This window comes from Dromiciops gliroides, chromosome 5, assembly GCF_019393635.1.
Source record: "Dromiciops gliroides isolate mDroGli1 chromosome 5, mDroGli1.pri, whole genome shotgun sequence".
NCBI lineage: Eukaryota > Metazoa > Chordata > Mammalia > Microbiotheria > Microbiotheriidae > Dromiciops > Dromiciops gliroides.
In genome coordinates, this window is record NC_057865.1 from 207323929 (window position 1) to 207346539 (window position 22611).

The window sequence follows — 22611 nt, forward strand, 5'->3', positions numbered from 1 at the left end:
TCTATAATTCTTGTGGCTGAAACCTTACATTTTACTTGATGAAGAAATGTGACACCTCTTGAATGATATGAATGATCAAAATAACACACATACATACACACACACACACACACACACACACAGAGTTTGGTATATAAATATATTAAGCCCAACCTGAGTATGACTACTAAGAATCTGTAGCATAGAAAAGACTTAGATTTTTATTTTTTGAGGATGTACCAGGTTTTTTTGTTTGTTTGTTTGTTTGTTTGGGTTTTTTTAAGTTTTCAGCAAACATTAACTGACTGGCTTCTGACCAAAGAGAAAGATGTGAATTTTAAGAACACAACCTGAAATGAACTGACCAAACTTGTGAGAACTTTAAATCAATGAACTTATACTAATATATCAAATTGATACATGAGGAAAATCAAAGTTAATAAATTAAACAACCCCTCCTCCAGACAATAGTATTTAAATCTAGTCAGAGATATTTTACTATCCACTATTTATGAATAAAGCATTAATTCTGCTACATCTACCTGTATTAGTAGTAGTAATAATATAGCAGATATTAACAGTAGATAGCAATATGCCAACATCTTTCTAAGTCCATTCCCTCTTCAGTTTCCACTGCCACTACCCTTTCTCTAGGACTTCATTCAGCTACCTGTTGTAATATATTCCTGACAGTTCTTCCCATCTCTACTCTCTCCCTATAATCTAGCCTTTATGTTAATAACAACTTCATGCTAGACCATAAGGACCAATTACTTATAGCTGAAATCTACTATATTTGTTGTCTCACCCATTAGAATGTGGGCAGGAACCTAACATTTAGCATGTGTTTTTACATAATAATGTTCATATTTTTATATGTACATTCATATTCATTCATGCATCCATAGATCTGGCTCTGTCATTTTTCTCCTCTAAAATCATCAATGGTTCCACTTTGTCTCCTGAGAACTATTCACACTCCTTTGTTAGGCATTCAGAGTTCTTCCACAATCTGCTACTCCCTACCATAGCCATATCTCTTCCAGTTCTTCTTATTCTTTAGCCAAACTGATCATAATTCCCCCTGAGAAAATATACCTCAATGCCTTTACTCTGTTCTTTATAACTAAATTGTTAGCCCTACTCCTCTTTGGCTGCTAAATCTCTAGTCATCCTTTGAAGGTTACCCTAAATGCCCTCTCTTCTTGTGATTAATGACTTTTCCTTTCCTTCCTAGTAACACTTTCCTCACATGTATTATTTTGCATTATAGACATTAATATATGTGTTAAAACCACTATTCTTATCACCTATTTTCTCCCAACACATATTTTAGTTTATAGATTTAATACAAGCCTAATTTGTCAATATTAAAGAAGAAATATTCATTGCAAGATTTTTTCATGAGCTTTCTATTCATCCTTGAATTATATGTTCCCCTTTCCTTTTTCTCCCTCCTAAACTAAATGACTATGGTATCTGTTTCTTTTGCCTCAGGTTACCTCATCCAGTCCTTACTTTGTACTTTTCTTGGTCCTCAAAGCATTCAAATAAATGTTATACTTTGAATAATATTTTTTGTTATAGGGACTATACTAAGAATTTAGAATCATAGGGACTTAAATGTAGAAGGCATATTTACAGTATTATAATCTTCTTGAAAGGCAACGTGATATAGTGGGGAAAGTTCTGGTTTTGGAGTTAAAGGTCCTGGGTTCAAGATTTCTCTATTATTTATTACTTTTTTGATCTTGGGCAAGTCACTTTACCTCTCTGGGCTGCAGTTCCTCTGTCTGTAAGATAAAGAGAGGGTTAGTGTAGATCAGGGTTTCATAACCTCAGTTTCATAAATTTTTTATACTCTGATAATTATATTTCAATATAATGAGTTTCCTTTGCAATCCTATGTATTTTACTTTTATGTATTTGAAAACATTATTCTGAGAAGAGGACCTTGGGCTTCTGTAGACTGCCAAAGGGATCCATGGCATAAAAAACGTTAAGGTCCTCTGATCTAGATGATTTTTCTAGCTGTAAGGTTGAAACCTTCGAATTATTGAAGGCATCTCCTTTATTATATCCTCCCTGTCAAGGAAGTCATGTAGCCTTTATTTAGATACTTCTAATAAAGAGAAGCCCATTTCTTCAAAGACATTCTCTTATCAAACAATATCTACCTATAACTTCCATCTCCTGGATTTAGTTTCTGCTGTTTTAAGTTAGAACAGTTCAGTTCCTGATTGATATGACATCCCTTCAATGTATTTGAAAACATCTACCACATCTTTCCTAAATCTTCTCTCCTCCAAGATAAATATCCCTAGTTCCTTTCTCAAATATTACGGCTTCCAGACTTTTCCCTTCTGGTTCCTCACCTATAGAGATGTTCTTTGTCAACATTCATCTTAGATGTAACACCCAGAACTGATTATGATACTTCAAATTTGATGTGAACAAGGTAGAGTATAGTGAAATTATTATGTTTATGATCCTATATCCTACTTCTATTAATGTAAGTTAATATTATTTTAGCTTTTTTTTGGCAGTATCATCATGTTGTTGACCAATATTGAGTTTGTATTACCCCACATTTTTTTTTAAATATATAAATTCTGCCTAATGTAGATCTTCCCTATAATGGTTCACATGCTTTTTAAAAATCTGATTTGTAATATGTTTTATAGCACAGTTATATTCCTATTAGATTTCCAGAGTTTTATATTTCCCTATTTCTATGTTGTGTGGTCACTGTGCCATTTCATTCAAATAATAGAAATAGGAATGTAGCATTGATATTTTTACTTAAGACTTCTGAAAGTCAAAGATTAAAAAATGAATTAGGATACAACACCATGTAATAGTTATTTACAACTATATCCCTCTTTTCCCCTCAGGGGAATAATCAACCCATTTCCTGCTTCAAAGAGTATCAAATCTTCTCCACTTCAGTGCATTCACATTGCTGAAGGGCATACAAAAGCTGTACTATGTATAGATTCCACTGATGATCTTCTATTCACTGGATCAAAAGGTGAGTACAGTTAAAATATTAACATAAACTTAATGAAATCCTAGGTTCATAGAATCTTAGACATGGGAAGAAACTTAGAGATCATCTAACTCAAACTTCAAATTTGTGTGTGTGTATCTGTTTCTTATCATCTCTCTCTCTCTCTCTCTCTCTCTCTCTCTCTCTCTCTCTATATATATATATATATATATATTACACACACACACACACACACACAGTAAGAGACAAATTCCCATTATATGAATGATACACTGAAAAGCCAAGAATTGAGCCATCAGTAAGTTATTAAAGTTTCAGAACAGCTTCCTGATCTTAATAATAGGAATTAATAATAGTTCATAGGAAATAATAATAATTTTATACTTACCCCAAACATCCCTTATTTTATTGGTATTGTACAACTGCATTGTACTTTAGTAGATAGTAATCATGAGTTACTGTCAACATAAATGCTCATCACATTATACTTAGTCCTGTGGTAATAAATCTCTTGAAACTTAACTAGGCTGGTCCTTGGGTGATATGTGGTCTATCATTGAGCCCATATTTAGAATTGTTCCAGTTTTATAGGACCTCCCAAGACATTTGTTCCATTAGCATTGGAGTCCACTGGGCCCAGGGTCATTTCCACACAATGGGATAGGCTCCAATGTCTAATATCCAGTTGTAGACGAAATAAGAGAGAACTCTAATGCAGGCATAATTTCAAATGAATGAAATTTGTTTCTACTCTATACTACCCAAATAAACTGGTCTGAGAAATTTAAAATCCCTTTGTCCAGAAGAGTCTTATTGAAGTTTTATATACTCAGACAGATAACCTCAAACTTTCAATATTACATCAGGGCTACCACTGGAACTGGTGCATGAGGATAGAAATATTAGATCATGAGGACACATAAGGTTGTAGCAAATCCAGGAGGACAACCACTGGTCAAAGCCAGAAATCATGGACTCTTTCTTTCCTAAATGTAAGTTAGTAGTCAGAAGTTAAGGTCATGGGGGCAGCTAGGTGGTGCAGTGGATAGAGCACCAGCCCTGGAATCAGGAGTACCTGAGTTCAAATCCGGCCTCAGACACTTAACACTTCCTAGCTGTGTGACCCTGGGCAAGTCACTTAACCCCTAATTGCCTCACTAAAAAAAAAAAAAGAAGAAGTTAAAGTTACATTAGAGTAATGCAGATATGACTTAGTTTGCTAGCATAATCATGAAGGCAGTGTGTTGTAATGGAAAGAACACAAGATTTAGAATCTTAAGACCTAAATTCAATCTGGCTTTGTCAATTATTAGCTGTGTGGCCTTGCATAAGTTGTCTAGGCCTCAGTTTTCTCACATATAAAATGAGGGAGTAGATTCAGTGACATCCAGTACCACATAAATCTGTGATCCTATAAGCAACTTCAAAAAAATGTAATTGAAACAAATGTGTTTTCCTGATTGAGATTGACATCAACAAGTTACTGGTTATCCAGATTAAGCTAGAAGGCAATTAAGGGGTTCTTAGGGGCTTTCATCCACCTTGTGAGTTTAGGAAAAAAGTAAAGAAAAATCCTGACAAAAGAAAGCCTTACATCAAGTACTCGAAATGCAATTATTTAGTAGGATTTTAGGAGACAACAACTTTAGAATTTATTATTGTACACTGAAGTTATGGCAATAACCAAATGCACATTATGGAGAATATTATATAAAATATTCTGTCCAATTTATTTTTATACATTTTCTTGAGCCCAAATGATTCCCTCCCCTAACCCTGTATTTTCTCCTGGAGCTGAGATCAGTCACTTTCAAATAAATGGAAACAATTATTGTCTCTGAGCACAATAATAGTACAATTGGTACAACTCTGAGAGTAATTTTCAAAAGTTTTATAATATTTGCTTAGGCATTATTGGTTTGCTTTGAGAGTACTGGATAATGTAGTTTGATACACATCTTCAGGATCTTGTCATTACCTTTGCCATCATCTTTATAGATTAAAAATTACTTTCCACTCACCAGGTTGATGTAGTCCTGATCTCAGATTTTGGCTGGAGAATTGAGGTTATTATTTGACAGTAGTGAAGGTTGTAAAGGAATGAATTCTCTGTTGTCATAATAAGAAAGGCTGGAAATGCAACGGCCACTCGTGGACTGATAAGAAATGGAGTTTTGACCCACTCCATTTCTGATCTGTTCTGGTTTACCTCTCCTTTAACAAATTAGCATACCCCCCACTCTAAGGGGCTCACCATATGGGAGCCACTTAGTGTGTACACTTGATTTGCTTAGCACAAGACAGATCAAATTTTCTGATTTCAGGCCATCTATCAACCTTATCATCCCCATTAACACATATGATAAGGTTGATAGATGGCTTGATATCACCCCTCCTAGGCGTGTACCTTTGCTCCTAGATGGTATATTATTTAAAGTTAAATACTTATTTATTTCTTTGTGTCACTTAAAATACCTTCAGACCTAAATATGTTTATGTATTTTATTATGTGCCTTTTCTTACTTTTTTTTTTTAAGATCGTACCTGTAAAGTATGGAATCTAGTAACTGGGCAAGAGATAATGTCACTGGGTGGTCATCCTAATAATGTTGTGTCTGTGAAATATTGTAATTACACCAGTTTGGTCTTCACTATTTCAACATCTTACATTAAAGTTTGGGACATTAGAGATTCAGCAAAGTGTATTCGAACATTGACGTAAGTAAAAGAAGGCAATACAATTTTTTTTTCTAACATCTATATTCTTTTAGTAATTTAGAACAAAAACTATGTGCAAATATCAGGTTTTCTTGTTGTCATAATACACCAAAGTAAAGTTAAGAAACAATAACAGTATTTTCAGAATATTAGTCATTGATTAAATCTATTCAGTGGCGAAAGCAGCATAGCCCAAAGCATTATAAATCTTACTATAAATATATTGAATAAATAAATATAAATATAAATTTGTGAGGGCATTGTTTTTTTAAGAACCTACTTTGATAGAAGCAAAATAAAGGTAATACATCATAGTGAACAGAGTACTCAGCTCAAAATCAAGAAGTTCTGGGCTCATATCCTGCCTCTGACTAGCTCTTTGACCCTGGGCAAATCACTTAAACTCAATGTGCCCCACTCAAACAACTTCCTAGAATTTACCTACCTGGTCATAGATAGATTTCCATCTAAGATGGCAGAATGAGTTCCTACTGTGAGAATCCCCTATGCTGATGAAATCACTAATTCTTCCTATATTAGTCTAATAAGTTCCATGAAAACAAGGACTTTATTCAAGAAGAATGGGTCAGTTCAGCAATAAACAAATTATGCAAGATCTCCCACCGCATTTTCTAAGATATACTATTTCCCCTGCAAGTATCATACAATCTGGCCTTCTAAGAGATTATAAATCGGGGGCGGCTAGGTGGCACAGTGGATAAGCACCGGCCCTGGATTCAGGAGTACTTGAGTTCAAATCCGGCCTCAGACACTTGACAATTACTAGCTGTGTGACCCTGGGCAAGTCACTTAACCCCCATTGCCCTGCCAAAAAAAAAAAAGAGATTATAAATCTACCAAGGCTATTTTTTTTAATGTTTGTTAAATGTTTAATGTTTGCTAAATCAGAGTTGCTTGATTTATGACTCTTAGCATTATCTTAAAATAATACAAATTTAAAACAAAAATTTTAAAAGAATGAGTAAGTCTACTGTTTCTACTGAATTTCAGAAGTCCTACAACAAAGTCATATAAAGAAGTATAATTTTCTTCGTCTGTGTTAAGGTCTTCAGGTCAAGTTATGCCCGGTGATGCCTGCTCTACAAGTGCTAACCGTACAGTTACTATTCCTTCTGGAGAGAATCAGATCAATCAAATTGCACTCAACCCAAGTGGCACTTTTCTTTATGCAGCTTCTGGAAATGCAGTGAGAATGTGGGACCTGAAGAGGTATGTAATTAAATAAAAATGATAATGTTTTGTCCTTAAAAGTTGTATAGTACAACATTTGCTTCTCACAACAACCTTGTGTACTTGTAACACCCTGCCACAGATGAAGAAACTGAGGTTCAGAAAGTGCAAGATCACACAGCTAGGAAGCAGCTGGGCTCAGATTCTAACCAAGATCTTTTGATTCCAAATGCTGCTAGGTGTCTTGCAAGTGCTAACTTTTAGGGTCTCAGATCCACTGACAAAGGCCCATTTAAGAGATACAGGATAATTGAGATGGCATTGTCAAGGATTTAGCTGTCATTTGTTTTGTGGTAGAATCCTTTTCATGACCTAGCCATTTTATAGCATATAGTAGATGCACCAGACTTTCTCAGGGACATATGCAACAGAGGGGACCACAAATAAATATTACAGTGGAAGCCCAAACTCCCCAGACTCTCATTATGTTGTCACAAATGGTTTTCTTTTCCCATTCTTTCCATCTTTTTTTTTTTTTTTGGTTGAGGCAGTTGGGGTTGGGGTTGGGGTTAAGTGACTTGCCCAGGGTCACACAGCTAGTAAATGTCAAGTATCTGAGGTCAGATTTGAACTCAGGTCCTCCTGAATCCAGGGCTGGTGCTTTATCCACTGTGCCACCTAGCTGCCCCTTATTCTTTCTAACACCTTTAGTTTTACAGGTAATTCAGAAATACTGTCCCAGAGTTTATTGTAATAGGTAGCCTCCAAATGGTACAGAGTTTGATGTTCTCATTATAGCTATTAGCACCTGCTCCTGCCCTCTTGATCATCTTTTAAGTCCATTTCATAATTATATATTCACCTTGTTACTTGATTTTGCCTCTATCCTATTGCACATAGGATATTTGTTAAAAATCCAAGTGGGTCAGTAAGGCTCCTGTATCCCAGTTTGTTTATGCAACTGTCCCTTTTCCACCTCATAAGACTTATTTCTCTTGTGTCTCCAGGATCTCATTCTTGAGAGTGGACACTTGGATTTTTATGTAAAAAGATAACAATATTCATGGTAGTGTGATATTACTGTTTAATTAGAGGTAAAGTTAGAGTAATAATGTGCATACTTCTCAATCTTAAACAAATTAGGGTTAAACAATTAACCCTTAATCATGCCACCAAACACTATATGAAACATAAACTTTCTCTAAAAGTCTGGGAAATGGAGTAGATCAGGAAGAGCACCTAAGAGTTTTGTTTTAAAGTGGAGCATTCTGTTTGATAAAATTGTACATAAGACAGAAAAGCTTGCCAACGTGATCAATCAATCACCTTTTAAATGCTCTGTGTAATTTTATCTTATGCTCAAAAATAGACTTTTCTGGACTCATCTTGTCAAAATTTTGAGAGACAAGTAGTGAGGAAATTCTGGCATCCTTAAGCTTAAGGCATCTTTGTAACCCCTTATATAGAAAGAAAAACTGTTTTAGTATTTTTGGACCTAAAGACATTCAACTTTAGGACCTTCAAAAAAGTTAGGTGTCTGTGATTACTTATAAATGATTAGAAATAGAGAAGACTTAGGAATCACTGAAGTCCTTAGTCCACCCTCTCGTTTTACAGATGAAAAAAAAGGTGAAGCTGTATTGTCCAAGGTCATACAGCTAATTACTGGCAGAGTTAAGACAAGAACCCAGTTCTGATGTTTTCAGACTAGTTATATTTTAATATATTATCCATTATAATTATTTTCATACCTTTTCAACCTCTTCATAGTATTCATCCAGGGTAGCTGTGTCTTACACATTCATATTTGCTACATCTGACCTAGAATGACAGAGATTTTCCCATAATGATACTGAGTCACTACTCACATGTTATAGTTACTTCAAAGTCTAAAATACAGATTATTATTAGCTATATATACCAGAAAATTTCCATCATGTTTTAAGAACTCAGCATTTCAGTAAGGTAGGGCATTTGGATTATGGTTAAAGCTATAGAGTTACTTTGTTAGATTTAGAATCAGATGCTTATGTTGTTTTAGTTTATTTATTTTTACTAATACCTAGATTATAGGACAATAGGATTTAGTAATAGAATTAAGAGAGTTAGTAATAGAGTTAAAAGATCATCTAGTACAGCCCCCTTATTTTACAGGTGAAAAAACTGAGGCTAGGAGTTTTAAATTACTTGTCCTTATTAGGAATTGGCAAAAGCCAGGATTTGAACCCAATTCCTCTGTTCTTTCCAATAAATTTCCAGTAAAATTGGAATTATAAATTACTATTGGAATTAGTCAGCTTTGGACTTCATTTCCCAAGTTTACTTCCTATCTCCCCCTTTAAATATAATAACCATTTTTTTCTGCCTTCAAGTATATAGAGTGAAAGAATCAGAAGCAAGACTTATTAGAAAGGTCTGCCTTTTTGATTTAGGGGGAAAAAATCAATGAAATTTACTATCTTAGCACTTTTAGATTTTTTTTTTATGCTGAGAATTGTCTTGTCCACTTATCAGATATGTTGTAGAAGTTTTTATTTAACTGGACAAGATAATCTCTGAAGTTCTTCCTAACTTTGAGATTCTGGGATATACTCAAATTACCTTTCTTTCTTTCTCTCTTTTTCTTAAGGTTTCAGTCAACAGGAAAGTTAACTGGTCATCTGGGCCCTGTTATGTGCCTTACTGTAGATCAGATTTCTAATGGGCAAGATTTGATCATCACTGGTTCCAAAGATCACTACATTAAGGTATGTACATATATTCATATAGTGGCATAACTTTTTAGTGTTGATAAGTCCTGAAAGTCAATGGGAACTCTTCAGATCTCTGAAACTGAGCAAAGCCCACCAGGATTTTAGATGATAATAACTTGAATTTCTATAATCTTTAAAGGTTTGCAAGGCTCTTGCCTTACAACCAATCTTTTCCCATTTTATTGACTGTGCCTTTTTAAATTAAATAATGGATGATAAAGCATGCAGTTCAATTCAGCACTGCACTTCCTAGTTCCAGGTGTGGGGTTCCTGTTTGTTTCATTCATTAATTCTTTCATCAAATATTGTTCTTAGACAGAACAGTAGTGAAAACAGCACTGCCTCAGTCAGAAGACTGAGTTTCAAATTCCACCTTTGCTTCCTGAACAAGTCACAATTTCTCTGGACCTTAGTTTCCTCATCTATACAGTGAAGAAGAGTGGACTAGCTGACAACCAAAGTCCCTACCATGATTCTTTGATCTTTCTAGTTTTCAATCCTATATTTGTCTTTTGACTTACTAGCACTGTAGTATCAAGTTAAAATTTCATGGCATGAGAACAAGTGTACATGCTGATAGAGGATTCTTCTCTTTTAATTCAACAAACATTTATTAAGCAAGGGGATCCCCTATGCCTCTTTCCCATTTCCTGTTTTCTAAAAGTTCTTTAAAACCTTTTATAATGAAGCTACAGATTCTTATTCCTATGACACTGGAAATGTTGCTGATCCTCCTAAAAAATAATCTTAACATTGAAATGGACATTGACATATAACCATTAACACCTACTCTTTGAGGCTGAACAACCAACCAGTTCTAAATCTATCTGATTGTATTATCATCTTATCCATATCTTCATATTTTTCACAAGAATCAAGTAATATATTTTATCCAAAGCTTTGCTAAAATTGAGGTAGTCTGTATCTACAATATTGCCCTCATCAATTTGTTTAATAATACTGACCAAAAAGGAAGTGTGGTTAGTAGGGCATGATGTCTGTTATCTATCACTTTAATGATCTATTCCAAATTTTCCCATGAATCAACATTCATTTTTTCCTTATAGCCTTTCACCTTCTCAAGGATGGAGATCACCCTACAATGTGGAACACAGATAATAGTCACTAGGCTGAGGTAGAAATACCAAATACACATTCAAGTGCATGTGACTGCACAGTTTCCTCTGTTCTTCTTTATTGATGATGTTTTCAGCCTTAATTCTTTAAACTATTTGTGGTGTTTATACCTCAACCCTAAGCACCTAGTTAAAACTTTTACAGCTAATTATCAACAATTTAATAACTTGACAACTCCACTCAAATCATTTTCCTTATCTCAAAAACACCACAACTGTGGTTATAGTCACCTCTTCTTCAGCCTTGTACTAAATTCCTGTTGCACCCTTCTGTTCCATCTACCAATTCCTAGCACTTAGCACAGAACTTAACAAGTAGTAGGTGCCTAATAAATGCTTAATGACTGGTGGACAATCCACTAGATCACTTTACTTAACCCTCTGATTGTTTCACTTATTTCTTCATCAACCTTCTCTTTTCTTGAGAGTATTTCTTCATGTTCTACTCACTAATCTTCCTTGATCCTCCTTAATTGTCCTTGATCCTGCTTCTCTTTTAACCCATAAATCAAATCTGGACCAGTATCTTGATCTGGAAATTATTCTCCTTTAAATTTTCTTCAGTTCCCAATTTTGCCAAATTTCTCCTTCCCAAATTCAGTTTCACTAGTCCAATCCTCTTTAACTCACCTAGACGGTTTTCTTTTCTATATTCAGCTCAATTTTTTTTAACTTCTCCTACCCTTTCTATAACCTTTCCCATAGAAACGAAGCAGAAAAGAACAAGAGTTATGATCAAAGGATACAAACAAGAAGAAAGGAAAACTATTACCAACCACAGGAAAAAAATGTTCCAAATGAATAATAATAAAAGAAATATAAATTAAAATAACCCTCATTTATTACCTCATCAGACTATTGAAAATTATTAAAAAATGGAAAATGACAGTTGTTGGAAGAACTTTGGGAGGACAGATGTACTCAAGTAGCTGTGAAATTGTCCGATAATTCTGAGAAACAATTTAGTGGGGGCAACTAAGTGGTGCAGTGGATAAAGCACCAGCCCTGGATGCAGGAGGACCTGAGTTCAAATCCGACCTCAGACACTTGACACTAGCTGTGTGACCCTGGGCAAGTCACTTAACCCTCATTGCCCTGCAAAAAAACAAAAACAGAAATAATTTAGTGACAAAGAGCCACTAAAATGTATTCTCTTTGACCTCTTGATACCACTACTAAGCATTATGTACAAAATTATTTATAACAACACTTGATTTTAGCAAAGAAGTAGAACAAAATGAGCATTCATCAGTTGAAAAATAGCTGAGAAAAATTACAAAGTATTTGATTTTATGGATGCCATAAGGAACAACAAAAGAGAAAAATAAGAGAAATATGGAGGTATTTATTTGGACTGATGCTAAGTAATGTGAGCAGAATAATTTTTATGATAACTACAACACTGTATAAAAATACAACTGTGACAGGGTTAAGAATGATCAATGCAGCAACTAATCAGGACTCCAGAAAATATGATTAAACATGATTCTCACCAAGACATGAGAAATCAAGAGGCATAAAATAAAGACGTATAAAAAGGAAAGTACATTTTCAGACACAGACAACTTGTATTTGTTTTACACAGCTGTTCTCATTCTACAGACAAATTTTTCTTTGGAGAGGAGGGAGTTGGAAGAAAAATAAAAGATTTTTAAAAGGGGAAGAAAAGAACATCAGCAAACAGGAAAAAAAAATAGGAAGTTAGACAGGAACACAGACATCCAGGGCAGGTTGAAACCACAATGTTAAATTTGAATTATAAAAAAGTAAAAAGTGCAATAATAGAAAAAAAGGCAAATTAGTAATAGATATTCACAGTTGAGGGGCAGCTAGGTGGCGCAGTGGATAGAGCACTGACCCTGGAGTCAGGAGGACCAGTTCAAATATGGCCTCAAACACTTAACACTTACTATCTGTGTGACCCTGGGCAAGTCGCCTCACCAAAAACAAAAACAAAAACAGGCTAGTAATAGATATTCACAGTTGCATATTCAATTCCTTTTTATTCATTGTATTTTTGGGGGGAGAGGGCAGGGCAATGAGGGTTAAGTGACTTGCCCAGGGTCACACAGCTAGTATGTGTCAAGTATCTGAGGCCAGATTTGAACTCAGGTCCTCCTGAATCCAGGGCTGGCACTTTTGTTCATTGTATTTTGAAACGTTTAAATTCATAATAAAAAATGAACACATTCCCCCCAAAAGATTGCCTAAAAACTGGAGTTCAAGTTTATCCATGTTAGTTCCTTTGTGCTGACGATTTTATGATAATATCTTTATTTTAGAGTAGAAACATAATGTCAAGATGGCCTTCAAGCCTGGAAGAACTGGGTTTAAGTACCACCGCTGACAGAAATTACCTATATGATTCTGGAAAAGTCATTTAACCTCTTACTGCCCCCAGGAACCTCGCTAAGACAAAATAGCGTAGCAAATAGCTAACAGATGTTCCCTCATGGGGAAATTCCCCTATATCAATGAAATCCTCTAGTTCAAAAGAAAACAGTTGTTTCTTAACGTTATAAATATTTCACCCTTTTCTTTCTATTGTTTTAGATGTTTGATGTAACTGAAGGGGCTCTTGGAACTGTAAGTCCTACTCACAATTTTGAACCCCCTCATTATGATGGCATTGAAGCCCTTACTATACAAGGGGACAATCTTTTCAGTGGATCCAGAGACAATGGAATAAAGAAATGGGATTTGTCTCAAAAAGACCTTCTTCAGGTAATACAAGATCTTTGAATGCTGCAGTAAAGCATATTGCCTGTTCCCTACAACTTCTATGCACAATTTCTACCTAAATGTCTTTTAAGGATCTTCTTAATCAGGACTTACCATAACAAGGTTTTAATTCCAGTTAGGCAAAATATCCAGTTAGAAGAAAATGTGAATTTTATATAGCAGTGCTGCAAAGCTCTGCCTTCCTTCATACAAACATGAATTTAACAGTCTAAGGTATAGAATAATGGCCACATCTTACATCTGTAAGAAATTAAAGGAATTCACAAAATTAGAGTGACCTGGCATATTGAACTATGTATATTAATTTGACAATAACAACGTAATCTGTGGTGGAAACAATTTCCTAACTCCTGCCCCCATTAGGCTGGTTTTTCCTTTAAATATATTAGAAATAATTGAACATTTTAATTTAATAAGTAATTTGATATTTTGATAGCTGTGTTTCAGTATAATTGGTCTCCTTCACATTCATGTATTTAAAAATATTTTTCTAAGGATAGGTCTACAGGTTTCATCAAACTGCCAGAGAGATCCAGAACAAAAAGGTTAAAAACTCCTAATATAGTGAAAAGAGCACTGGACTTAGAGCTAAAAGTCCTAGGTTTGAATCCTGACTCACCAAATTCTGGCAAGACTACTTAATCTCTGATCCTCAGCCCTCTTCAACTGCAAAATAGGAATAATAATTACACTACCTTCTTTGTTTTCATAAGGAACAAATGAGAATAACATATGTAAATATATAATAAAATAAATTATAAAATATAATGTAAATGTATTATAAACTGAATTATAAAATATACATATAAAATATGTAAATATACATAAAAACTATAAGGTGCTCTCTATATATAGAGAAAGCGAGAGAGCAGCTTATAGTTATTATGTAACTCTCTCTATATATGTTTATACATACACACACACAGACAATAAAAAGTGCTTTATGTAGTCATTTATAAATTTAATGATATGGGTCCAAAGACCCCAAAGCTTCCTATTTTTTCCATCTTTTATCCCATCTAGCTCAAAAATTTCCAAGCAGAATAGATCACCAACCTAGCATGTCAAATATTCACTCGTATTGAGATTAATAATTAGTAATCTAAGTGGTTCAGTGGCTGGAGCACTAGACCTGGAGTTAAGCAAGATCTGAGTTCAATGGGCAAGTCACTTAACCTCTGCTTTAGTTTCCTCATCTTTAAAATGTGGATAGTAATAACACCTACCTCTCTGGTTTTTTGTGAGAATCAAATAAGATAATAATTGTAAAGAACTTTGCATAGTGCTTGGCACATAGTGAGCACTATATAAATGATCCCCCCCCCCCAGATCTTTTTCACACAAGTTGCTGTGTGCATACATTATGTACAGTGGATATTTGGGGGGGGGGTTTAGGCAATGGGGGTTAAGTGACTTGCCCACGGTCACACAGCTAGTAAGTGTCAAGTGTCTGAGGCCGGATTTGAACTCAGGTACTCCTGAATCCAGGACCGGTGCTTTAACCACTGTGCCATCTAGCTGCCCCAGTGGATATTTTTTTTTTTTTAAAGTGAGGCAATTGGGGTTAAGTGATTTGCCCAGGGTCACACAGCTAGTAAGTGTTAAATGTCTCAGGCCGGATTTGAACTCAGGTACTCCTGACTCCAGGGCCGGTGCTCTATCCACTGCGCCATCTAGCTGCCCCTGGATATTTTTTTTAACCCAAGTATAGGACTTAACATTTATCTCCATTAAATCTTACCTTTTAACATTCAGCACATACTTTTTATCCCATCAAGATATTTTTGGATCATGATTTTGTTACACAAAACGGTAGCTTTCCCTTCCATTTTTGTGTCATCTACAAAATCATCTGTTCTAGTCCCCTCATTTTACAGTTGAGGAAATTGATATCCAGAGAAATTTTTTTTTAAAGAGTTGCCAAAAATGATACACAGAGCCAGAATTTGGACTAAGGTTCTTTGACACCTAGTCTAACACTATTTCCACTACACTATATTGGTTCTTGTTTATCTAGGTAAATGAACCTTTGATGTTCTAGCACTTAAAGAATGGACGAATGCATTGCCAAAAACATGAGGAAATATGCTAGTTGTAGCTATAGTGGGAAAAGAATCCTATGCTACTTTTCATAAGACCCTGCACCTGTCTTGAGAATCATCCTATTCATATGTAAAATGAAGTTTAGGACTAGATGTTTTGAAAATGACATTTTCAGACACAGACAATTTGGATTTGTTTTACACAGCTGTTCTCATTCCACAGACAAATTTTTCTTTGGAGAGGAGGGCAACTACAGAATGTTAATCCAAAGACCTCTTTGTGGGTAGGCTCAGACAGTGGGCTGAATAAAATGAATGTCATTGTATAGAAAATCCTATGCTTAAAAAACATCATTTGTACAACTAGAAGATGGGAGAAGATGATGTAACATGATCATTTAAGATTTATTTTTTGTCTGCATATTTTATATTAATAGTAACTCCCAATGAAGAAACATTCTCTTGATGGCAACTGGTCTATAACTCAAGAGTCTTAAGGGGTTGCTTGGAAGTAACTTGATATTACATGATATGCAGTATATATGTCTATATATATACACATATGTATATATACTCACACACATTAGGTTAGCTCTCCAACTTTAAAGAACAGTGGAAGTCAGATCTCTGAAGCCAGAGCACCTGAATTGAGAACCTACCTCTGTGACCTCTGCCAAGTCACTTAACTTCTCTGGACCTCAGTTTCTTCACCAGTAAAATGGCCTCTGAAGTCGTCGAATATGTGATGTCATTATAATAATGATCCTATATTTATGAACAAAGCTTTTCAGGCAGCTAGGTGGTGCAGTGGATAGAGCACCAAAAAACAAACAAACAAAAAAAACCAAAGCTTATTGTTCACCTTCATCTTTGGAAAATACATTTACAAAAGATATATTTCTTCTTTTTATTCTTTAAACCATGAATTGTTTCTACAGAAAGTTTAGATAAGTTTCAAGCTATTCCTGTTTAGTTGTTTCAGTTATTTTCACCCTTTTTTTTATATGAGGAGGGTTGGGAAGTCCTCCATTTATATTCTGATCTCTTCTTTCTGTCCTGCAGCAAGTTCCAAATGCACATAAGGATTGGGTGTGTGCCTTAGGCATGGTTCCAGGCCATCCCATCCTGCTCAGTGGTTGCAGAGGAGGCATTTTGAAACTCTGGAATGTGGATACATTTGTGCCAGTTGGAGAGATGAAGGGTCATGATAGTCCTATAAATGCCATTTGTGTCAATACTACCCAGATTTTTACTGCAGCTGAGTAAGTCTGTTTTCTATATGGTTTTCTTTGTGTTTTTTATATTGTGTCTAATTTTCAGAGACATTTTATAATATATATGTCTTCTCTCAAACCTATTTTATAAGATGTCTTCTCTCAAACCTAGAAAATTCATTTTTCCTATAACTTATATAATCACTTTGATCTCTGTGTTAAGATTTCTTTATGATATCTCTTTTCTTTTTTTTTCTTTTTTCTTTTTTTTTCGGGGCAATGAGGGTTAAGTGATTTGCCCAGGGTCACACAGCTAGTAAGTGTCAAGTGTCTGAGGCTGGATTTGAACTCAGGTCTTCCTGAATCCAGGGCTGGTGATTTATTCACTGCGCCACCTAGCTGCCCCTCTTTATGATATCTCATTTATGCTTGGGGGGGGAGATACATATTCTTTCTCACATTAAATCGAAATAGTGGATATCATTTTTCTATTAAACATTTGTACTTTTCATTAATAATTTTAAGTCATTAATTTTTTCTTGGTAATTTAAAAATTATTCAGAAATTACTAATTTTTAAAGCCATTTTTTCACAGAAGATCATGGCTCTACCACTTCTTTATATAACTTGTCACTAGTCCCTTGTACATAGACAAGTCACTTAATGCTTTCTTGCCTGCTTCCCTACATTTGAAATAGTAGTAGTTCTTATTACCTTATAGGATAAAAGAAGATAAGATTTTTAGTAAGTGATTTGGAAATGAGTATTATCTTCAATTATATAATTGTGTTATTATTATATCATGTTTTGTTTTGGGGTTTTTTGCAGGGCAATGAAGGTTAAGTGACTTGCCCAGGGTCACACAGCCAGTATGTGTCAAGTGTGTGAGCTCAGATTTGAACTCAGGTCCTCCTGAATCCAGGGGCCAGTGCTTTATCCACTGCACCACCTAGCTGCCCCTAATTGTGTTATTATTAATGGTTATTATTATTATTATTATTATTGGTTCCAGTCATGTGTCTTGATTCTAAGGACACTTCTCTATTCAGCATAACATTCTGCTTCTCAATGACTAATTATTATCAATTATTAATAAATGAAATTAATCTGGTGAAGTAATTGTCATGAACATTTGTTACAAGTACCTTGCCACATTATGTGACAGCCCTATTCAACATTTATTCACCATGCTACACCAGAGAATTCACTAATATATTTATACAGGAGTCTTTCCTAATTGTAACAATGTGATGATGATTTTCTGAAGTGCTGAATTCAGAAATAATTTTAGCCATAACTTATATCCTTTCTCTTTCTTTTGGACACTCCTACATATAAGAATTTATCCGGGGCGGCTAGGTGGCTTGGGGCAGCTAGGTGGCGCAGTGGATAAAGCACCGGCCCTGGATTCAGGAGTTCCTGAGTTCAAATCCGGCTTCAGACACTTGACACTTACTAGCTGTGTGACCCTGGGCAAGTCGCTTAACCCCATTGCCCCATTAAAAAAATTTTTTTTTAAATTAAATTAAATTTAAAAAAAAAGAATTTATCCTACTTATTCTTTTTCTATGACTAACTTACTCTCATCATTCCTGTTATATCATATCATGACAGACTGTCTCCTTCCTTTGCACTACTCATCTTGGCTAACAGTGCTGAGTTTTGTTAACCTTATTTAGAACGTTCATGTTCCCTTCCCCTTCCCCTATCATTTTTGTAGGTTCACTTCAATCTATCTGTCTGGTTGGTATTTTGTTTGCAATTGTCTTCATCTGAACTCTGTTTTTGGTTTTGGTTTCTAAGATTGTTAAGAACTTGTGCAGAACTGAGTTTAACCTGTTTTGTGATATTTGGCATCTATTTGATATGAAAATCTCATGAAAGATAGGAAATGATAAGCATAAAAGCGAAAATAAACCTAAAAAATTGTTAGATCTGGCAAGGTGGGGTTTCAAATTGTTTTAGTTACCATGATTAGATTCTCAGCCTTAGAAACAGATATTCTTATTTCAGATCACTGAGGTTCAATCAAACCCTGGAATTGGACATGGCTACCAATTCTGGTAAACACCAAAATTCTCATTTGTTTTTATATTAGAGGAGCTATAAATAAGACTGGGCAGTATGCTATAGTAATGAGAGCACTAAACTTCATACTGGAAGACTGAAGTCCATATTTTCCTTTATCTGTGACCACAGGAAAATCATTTGACTACATTGTGCTTTCTATATTTAAAAAAGGATCAGGGGGTGGCTAGGTGGTGCAGTGGATAAAGCACCGGCCCTGGATTCAGGAGTACCTGGGTTCAAATCTGGCCTCAGACACTTGACACTTAACTAGCTGTGTGACCCTGGGCAAGTCACTTAACCCCCATTGCCCCACAAAAAAACAAAAAACAAACAAAAAACAAGGAACAGATTAGATAATCACTAATATGTCTTCATAAGTTCTATGAAACAACATTTTTAATAGTTCTACTAGCATTGGCTTATAGCCACCTGATAAGACTGTCAATTAATTTTTTTGTTTGTTTTTTGGTGAGGCATTTGGGTTTAAGTGACTTGCCTAGGGTCACACAGCTAGTAAGTGTTAAGTGTCTGAGGCCGGATTTGAACTCAGGTCCTCCTGACTTCAGGGCCGGTGCTCTATCCACTGAGCCACCTAGCTGCCCCTGTCAATTAATTTTTAATGTCATTATAAGATTAGACAAAAGGGGCATATTGGAATCTGATAATGATTATATCTGTTTAGTAACTTGTCCTAGGTGCTCATATTTATAGCATCTCTTTTTTATGTCCTTGGTAAGTTTTATGTTAATGTTTAGTGCCATTTCTCGATGGGCTCCTAGTTGGCACATGTAGTTGTGCCATTTAATGCAAGTACAAACTCATCTTTACTTAATTGTTAATATACTTATTCTTTGGATACTTTATCCTCTCTATTCACCACTTTCATTTTGGTCTTTTTATCCCAATTCCTAGCACAAAGTAGACACATACATATTTTTAAACACAATAATGATATTGTTGTAAGACTAAATTGATTTGAATTAACCTTATGCCAAATTTCTGGTGTCCCCCAACAAGTGAAGCTATGACCTCACTTTGGTCTTTTTGGTTCTAACAGGTCACTTAGGGAAATATGGCTGTGGAGTTAACCTTCAGGTTTCCAGGACCATGCCAGTTATGTCAAATCCTAAACATATGACTAGTGACAAACTGTATCTCTGTTATCGGATGTTATTATTTCTGTCTTTACATATATGAAGACACATTTAAGCGGGCTGGTCATCAGATGACAGATAAATCACCAGAAGGTTGGCCACCCAACAACTCATGATGGTTGGTTACTAACGTGGGAGGATTTCCATTGCACTCCTTGTGGAGATAAAATCATATATTTCTGAAGTATTGAAGGAATACAGATTTCAGAAATAGTTGTAGAACAATGATGATTTAGACCAATAGCTAATGAAAATTTACAAGAATCTTTTCTTTACCTGACTTTACTGTATGCATATGTTTATTTTTATATATTTTATTTCTCAGTGATCATACTGTGAGGATTTGGAAGGCACGCAGTTTGCAAGATGGTCAAATCTCTGACACAGGAGACCCCAATGAAGATATTACCATCAATTAAACACAAATTTAGATAGTCATTAAATGGAAAACTGTGATTAAATTCTGTGTACTCTTTTATACTCTGCCCTATACTAGGCAAGCATTGCTGAATGAAATAAACTGGAAACACATCTTAACTAAATTGCTCAATATAAATTGTATCCACTTCATACAATTTCACATACCCTATGCTTAATCTAAAACACAGACATATGCTTGAGTCTCACTATAGTATTTTTTTTTATAGAGGTAATATACCTCTATAAAAATTCTTTGTGTTTGCTTTCATAACAGTTATGGTATAGGATTTGAAACTGGAATACAGTGCAAAACATTTAATTAACTGTTTTAAGCATACAATTAACATGATTTTCATATTGTAAGAGATTGGAAATGGTAATGAAATTATAGTCCCTGATATCTATAATGTTTCTTGGAATGCAATTTACCTTAATGTATTAACTAAGACTAAAAAATAATTTCTGTTTATGTTAGCTTTTCCCTTTATTGACCAAAGTTGTGTGGCTGTATTATCCTCTGTGCTCAGGATTAAAATGCTATTAGATTGCTACATTTTGTTCTAAGTGCTGTTCCTGCCTTCTGTGATGAGAAACATCACAATGTTCTAACAGAATATATTAATCTATTTTCCTATGAAGTGTTTCTATTATCTCCTTTTAATTTCATTTTATTTAACAACAAAATGTTCTTCCTTTTTATCTAATTTTTATATATTCTGCTAAATACATTTTAAATATATTGCATTTTTAAACCTTGGCAGTTACAATAAGAAACATATCTGCAGTGGGAAAAGCTTTGTAAATAGGTGAAATGTAAAGAAAGATTACTTTCCATTGTGCCTGTATGGATTTTTAATTGTTATAGAATGGATAATGAAAAAGGATGTATAATTTATCCAAAGGCCTAGTATATTACTTTGTAAATGCTGTCAATTTAAAATTTTATGTGTCAACATTTTAAAATGCTATTTCTGTGTTTTGTTGTATGTGTTTTGCTGAAAATATTCTTGTAAATGAAAGCTTGGGCAGATCTTAAATAAACCTACCCACGTGATTTTTTTTTTTTGTCTTTTATTTAAGGCTTTCCTTTGGCTATATTAATGTTATGTCCCTGTCTCCAAACTGCTCCCCAGCTTCATTCTGGCACCCTAGTCTGATCCAATCCTATCAAGGTGCTGCTCTCCAGCCATATTTGTTCCATTGTACTTTTTCTTCCTGTCTTTCTTCCACCTCTAGCTTTGAAAATAGTAGTCAAAACAATACTGTTCCTGGTGTGATGAGTTAAATCTGAAGTAACTGAGGAAATAAAGTTTTAAGCATATCAAGTAATGCATGCCAATTGCATAACAAATTGGGAGTAAGCCTCATTAGCTTAGCTCTGGACCCCAGGGAGATAGATTTTTATGTGTTAAAAGCAAACAACAGGATATAAACCAGAATACAAGATTAGGTAATCTGATTCCTAATTGGAGGGAAGATATGGGGCTTTCTGAGTTAGGAAGGGGATGAGTAAGTTTCAAGAGTTAGGGGAGGGGAAGAGTGAGCATGTGCAATTCCTTGAAATCAGAAAAGAGGTGTTCCAGTCCCTTCTAAGTGTATAAATTCATTCAAAGGAACAAGGAAACAGTAACTGATTGGCCAGTACAGGGCCATTTTCCAGAGAAGTCATATGGGTTGCTTGAAATGTATAATTGTGAGAAAACTTGCATCACACTTTAGATCTGACTGGGTTTCTGGTCAGCATAACCCAAGTCCTGAGTTTCGCTAAACAACAGTTGGAGGTTGGTCCCATTTCCCAATCACAGAGGGCTAGGTTCAAACAATGAAATAAACTTTTCACACAATTCCCACCCACCTCCCATAACAGAATGAAGCTTTCTCACAAGAAAGAAATTGGGAAAAAAAAATTTTATTTTTTTTTAAAAAGAAAGAAATTGGACTAGACCTATAGTTGGCTAAAAAGGAAACTGAGCCAAGCTCCAGAATTGAGGCAGTGTGCCTTAATTCACACACTAGAAAGATCATGTTAGTTGATTTATGACCCACCATCCCTGTGACTTCATAGTCCAAAAAAACCCATCCCTTGCCATTACCACCACTACTGCCACTACTATATTTTGGTTTCCCTGATAGATGCTCCTTGAAGTAGGGACTATCTTTGTATTTGTATTTGTGTCCCTAG

At 34.9% G+C, this 22611-nt stretch overlaps 1 protein-coding gene across 9 annotated transcripts in view; it reads left to right on the forward strand.

The window, feature by feature from the left end:
* KIF21A (kinesin family member 21A) overlaps positions 1 to 21489 on the forward strand; it is a 160858-nt gene extending 139369 nt beyond the window's left edge. For all 9 annotated transcript variants that reach the window (XM_043967831.1, XM_043967835.1, XM_043967833.1 and 6 more), the window contains 7 exons: positions 2874 to 3010; positions 5527 to 5707; positions 6773 to 6937; positions 9528 to 9645; positions 13341 to 13511; positions 16634 to 16833; positions 20335 to 21489. In XM_043967831.1, coding sequence (XP_043823766.1) covers positions 2874 to 3010; positions 5527 to 5707; positions 6773 to 6937; positions 9528 to 9645; positions 13341 to 13511; positions 16634 to 16833; positions 20335 to 20428 — 1066 coding nt within the window. In that variant the 3' untranslated portion in view covers positions 20429 to 21489. The remainder of the gene's footprint in view (positions 1 to 2873; positions 3011 to 5526; positions 5708 to 6772; positions 6938 to 9527; positions 9646 to 13340; positions 13512 to 16633; positions 16834 to 20334) is intronic.
* The last annotated feature ends 1122 nt before the right edge of the window (positions 21490 to 22611 follow it).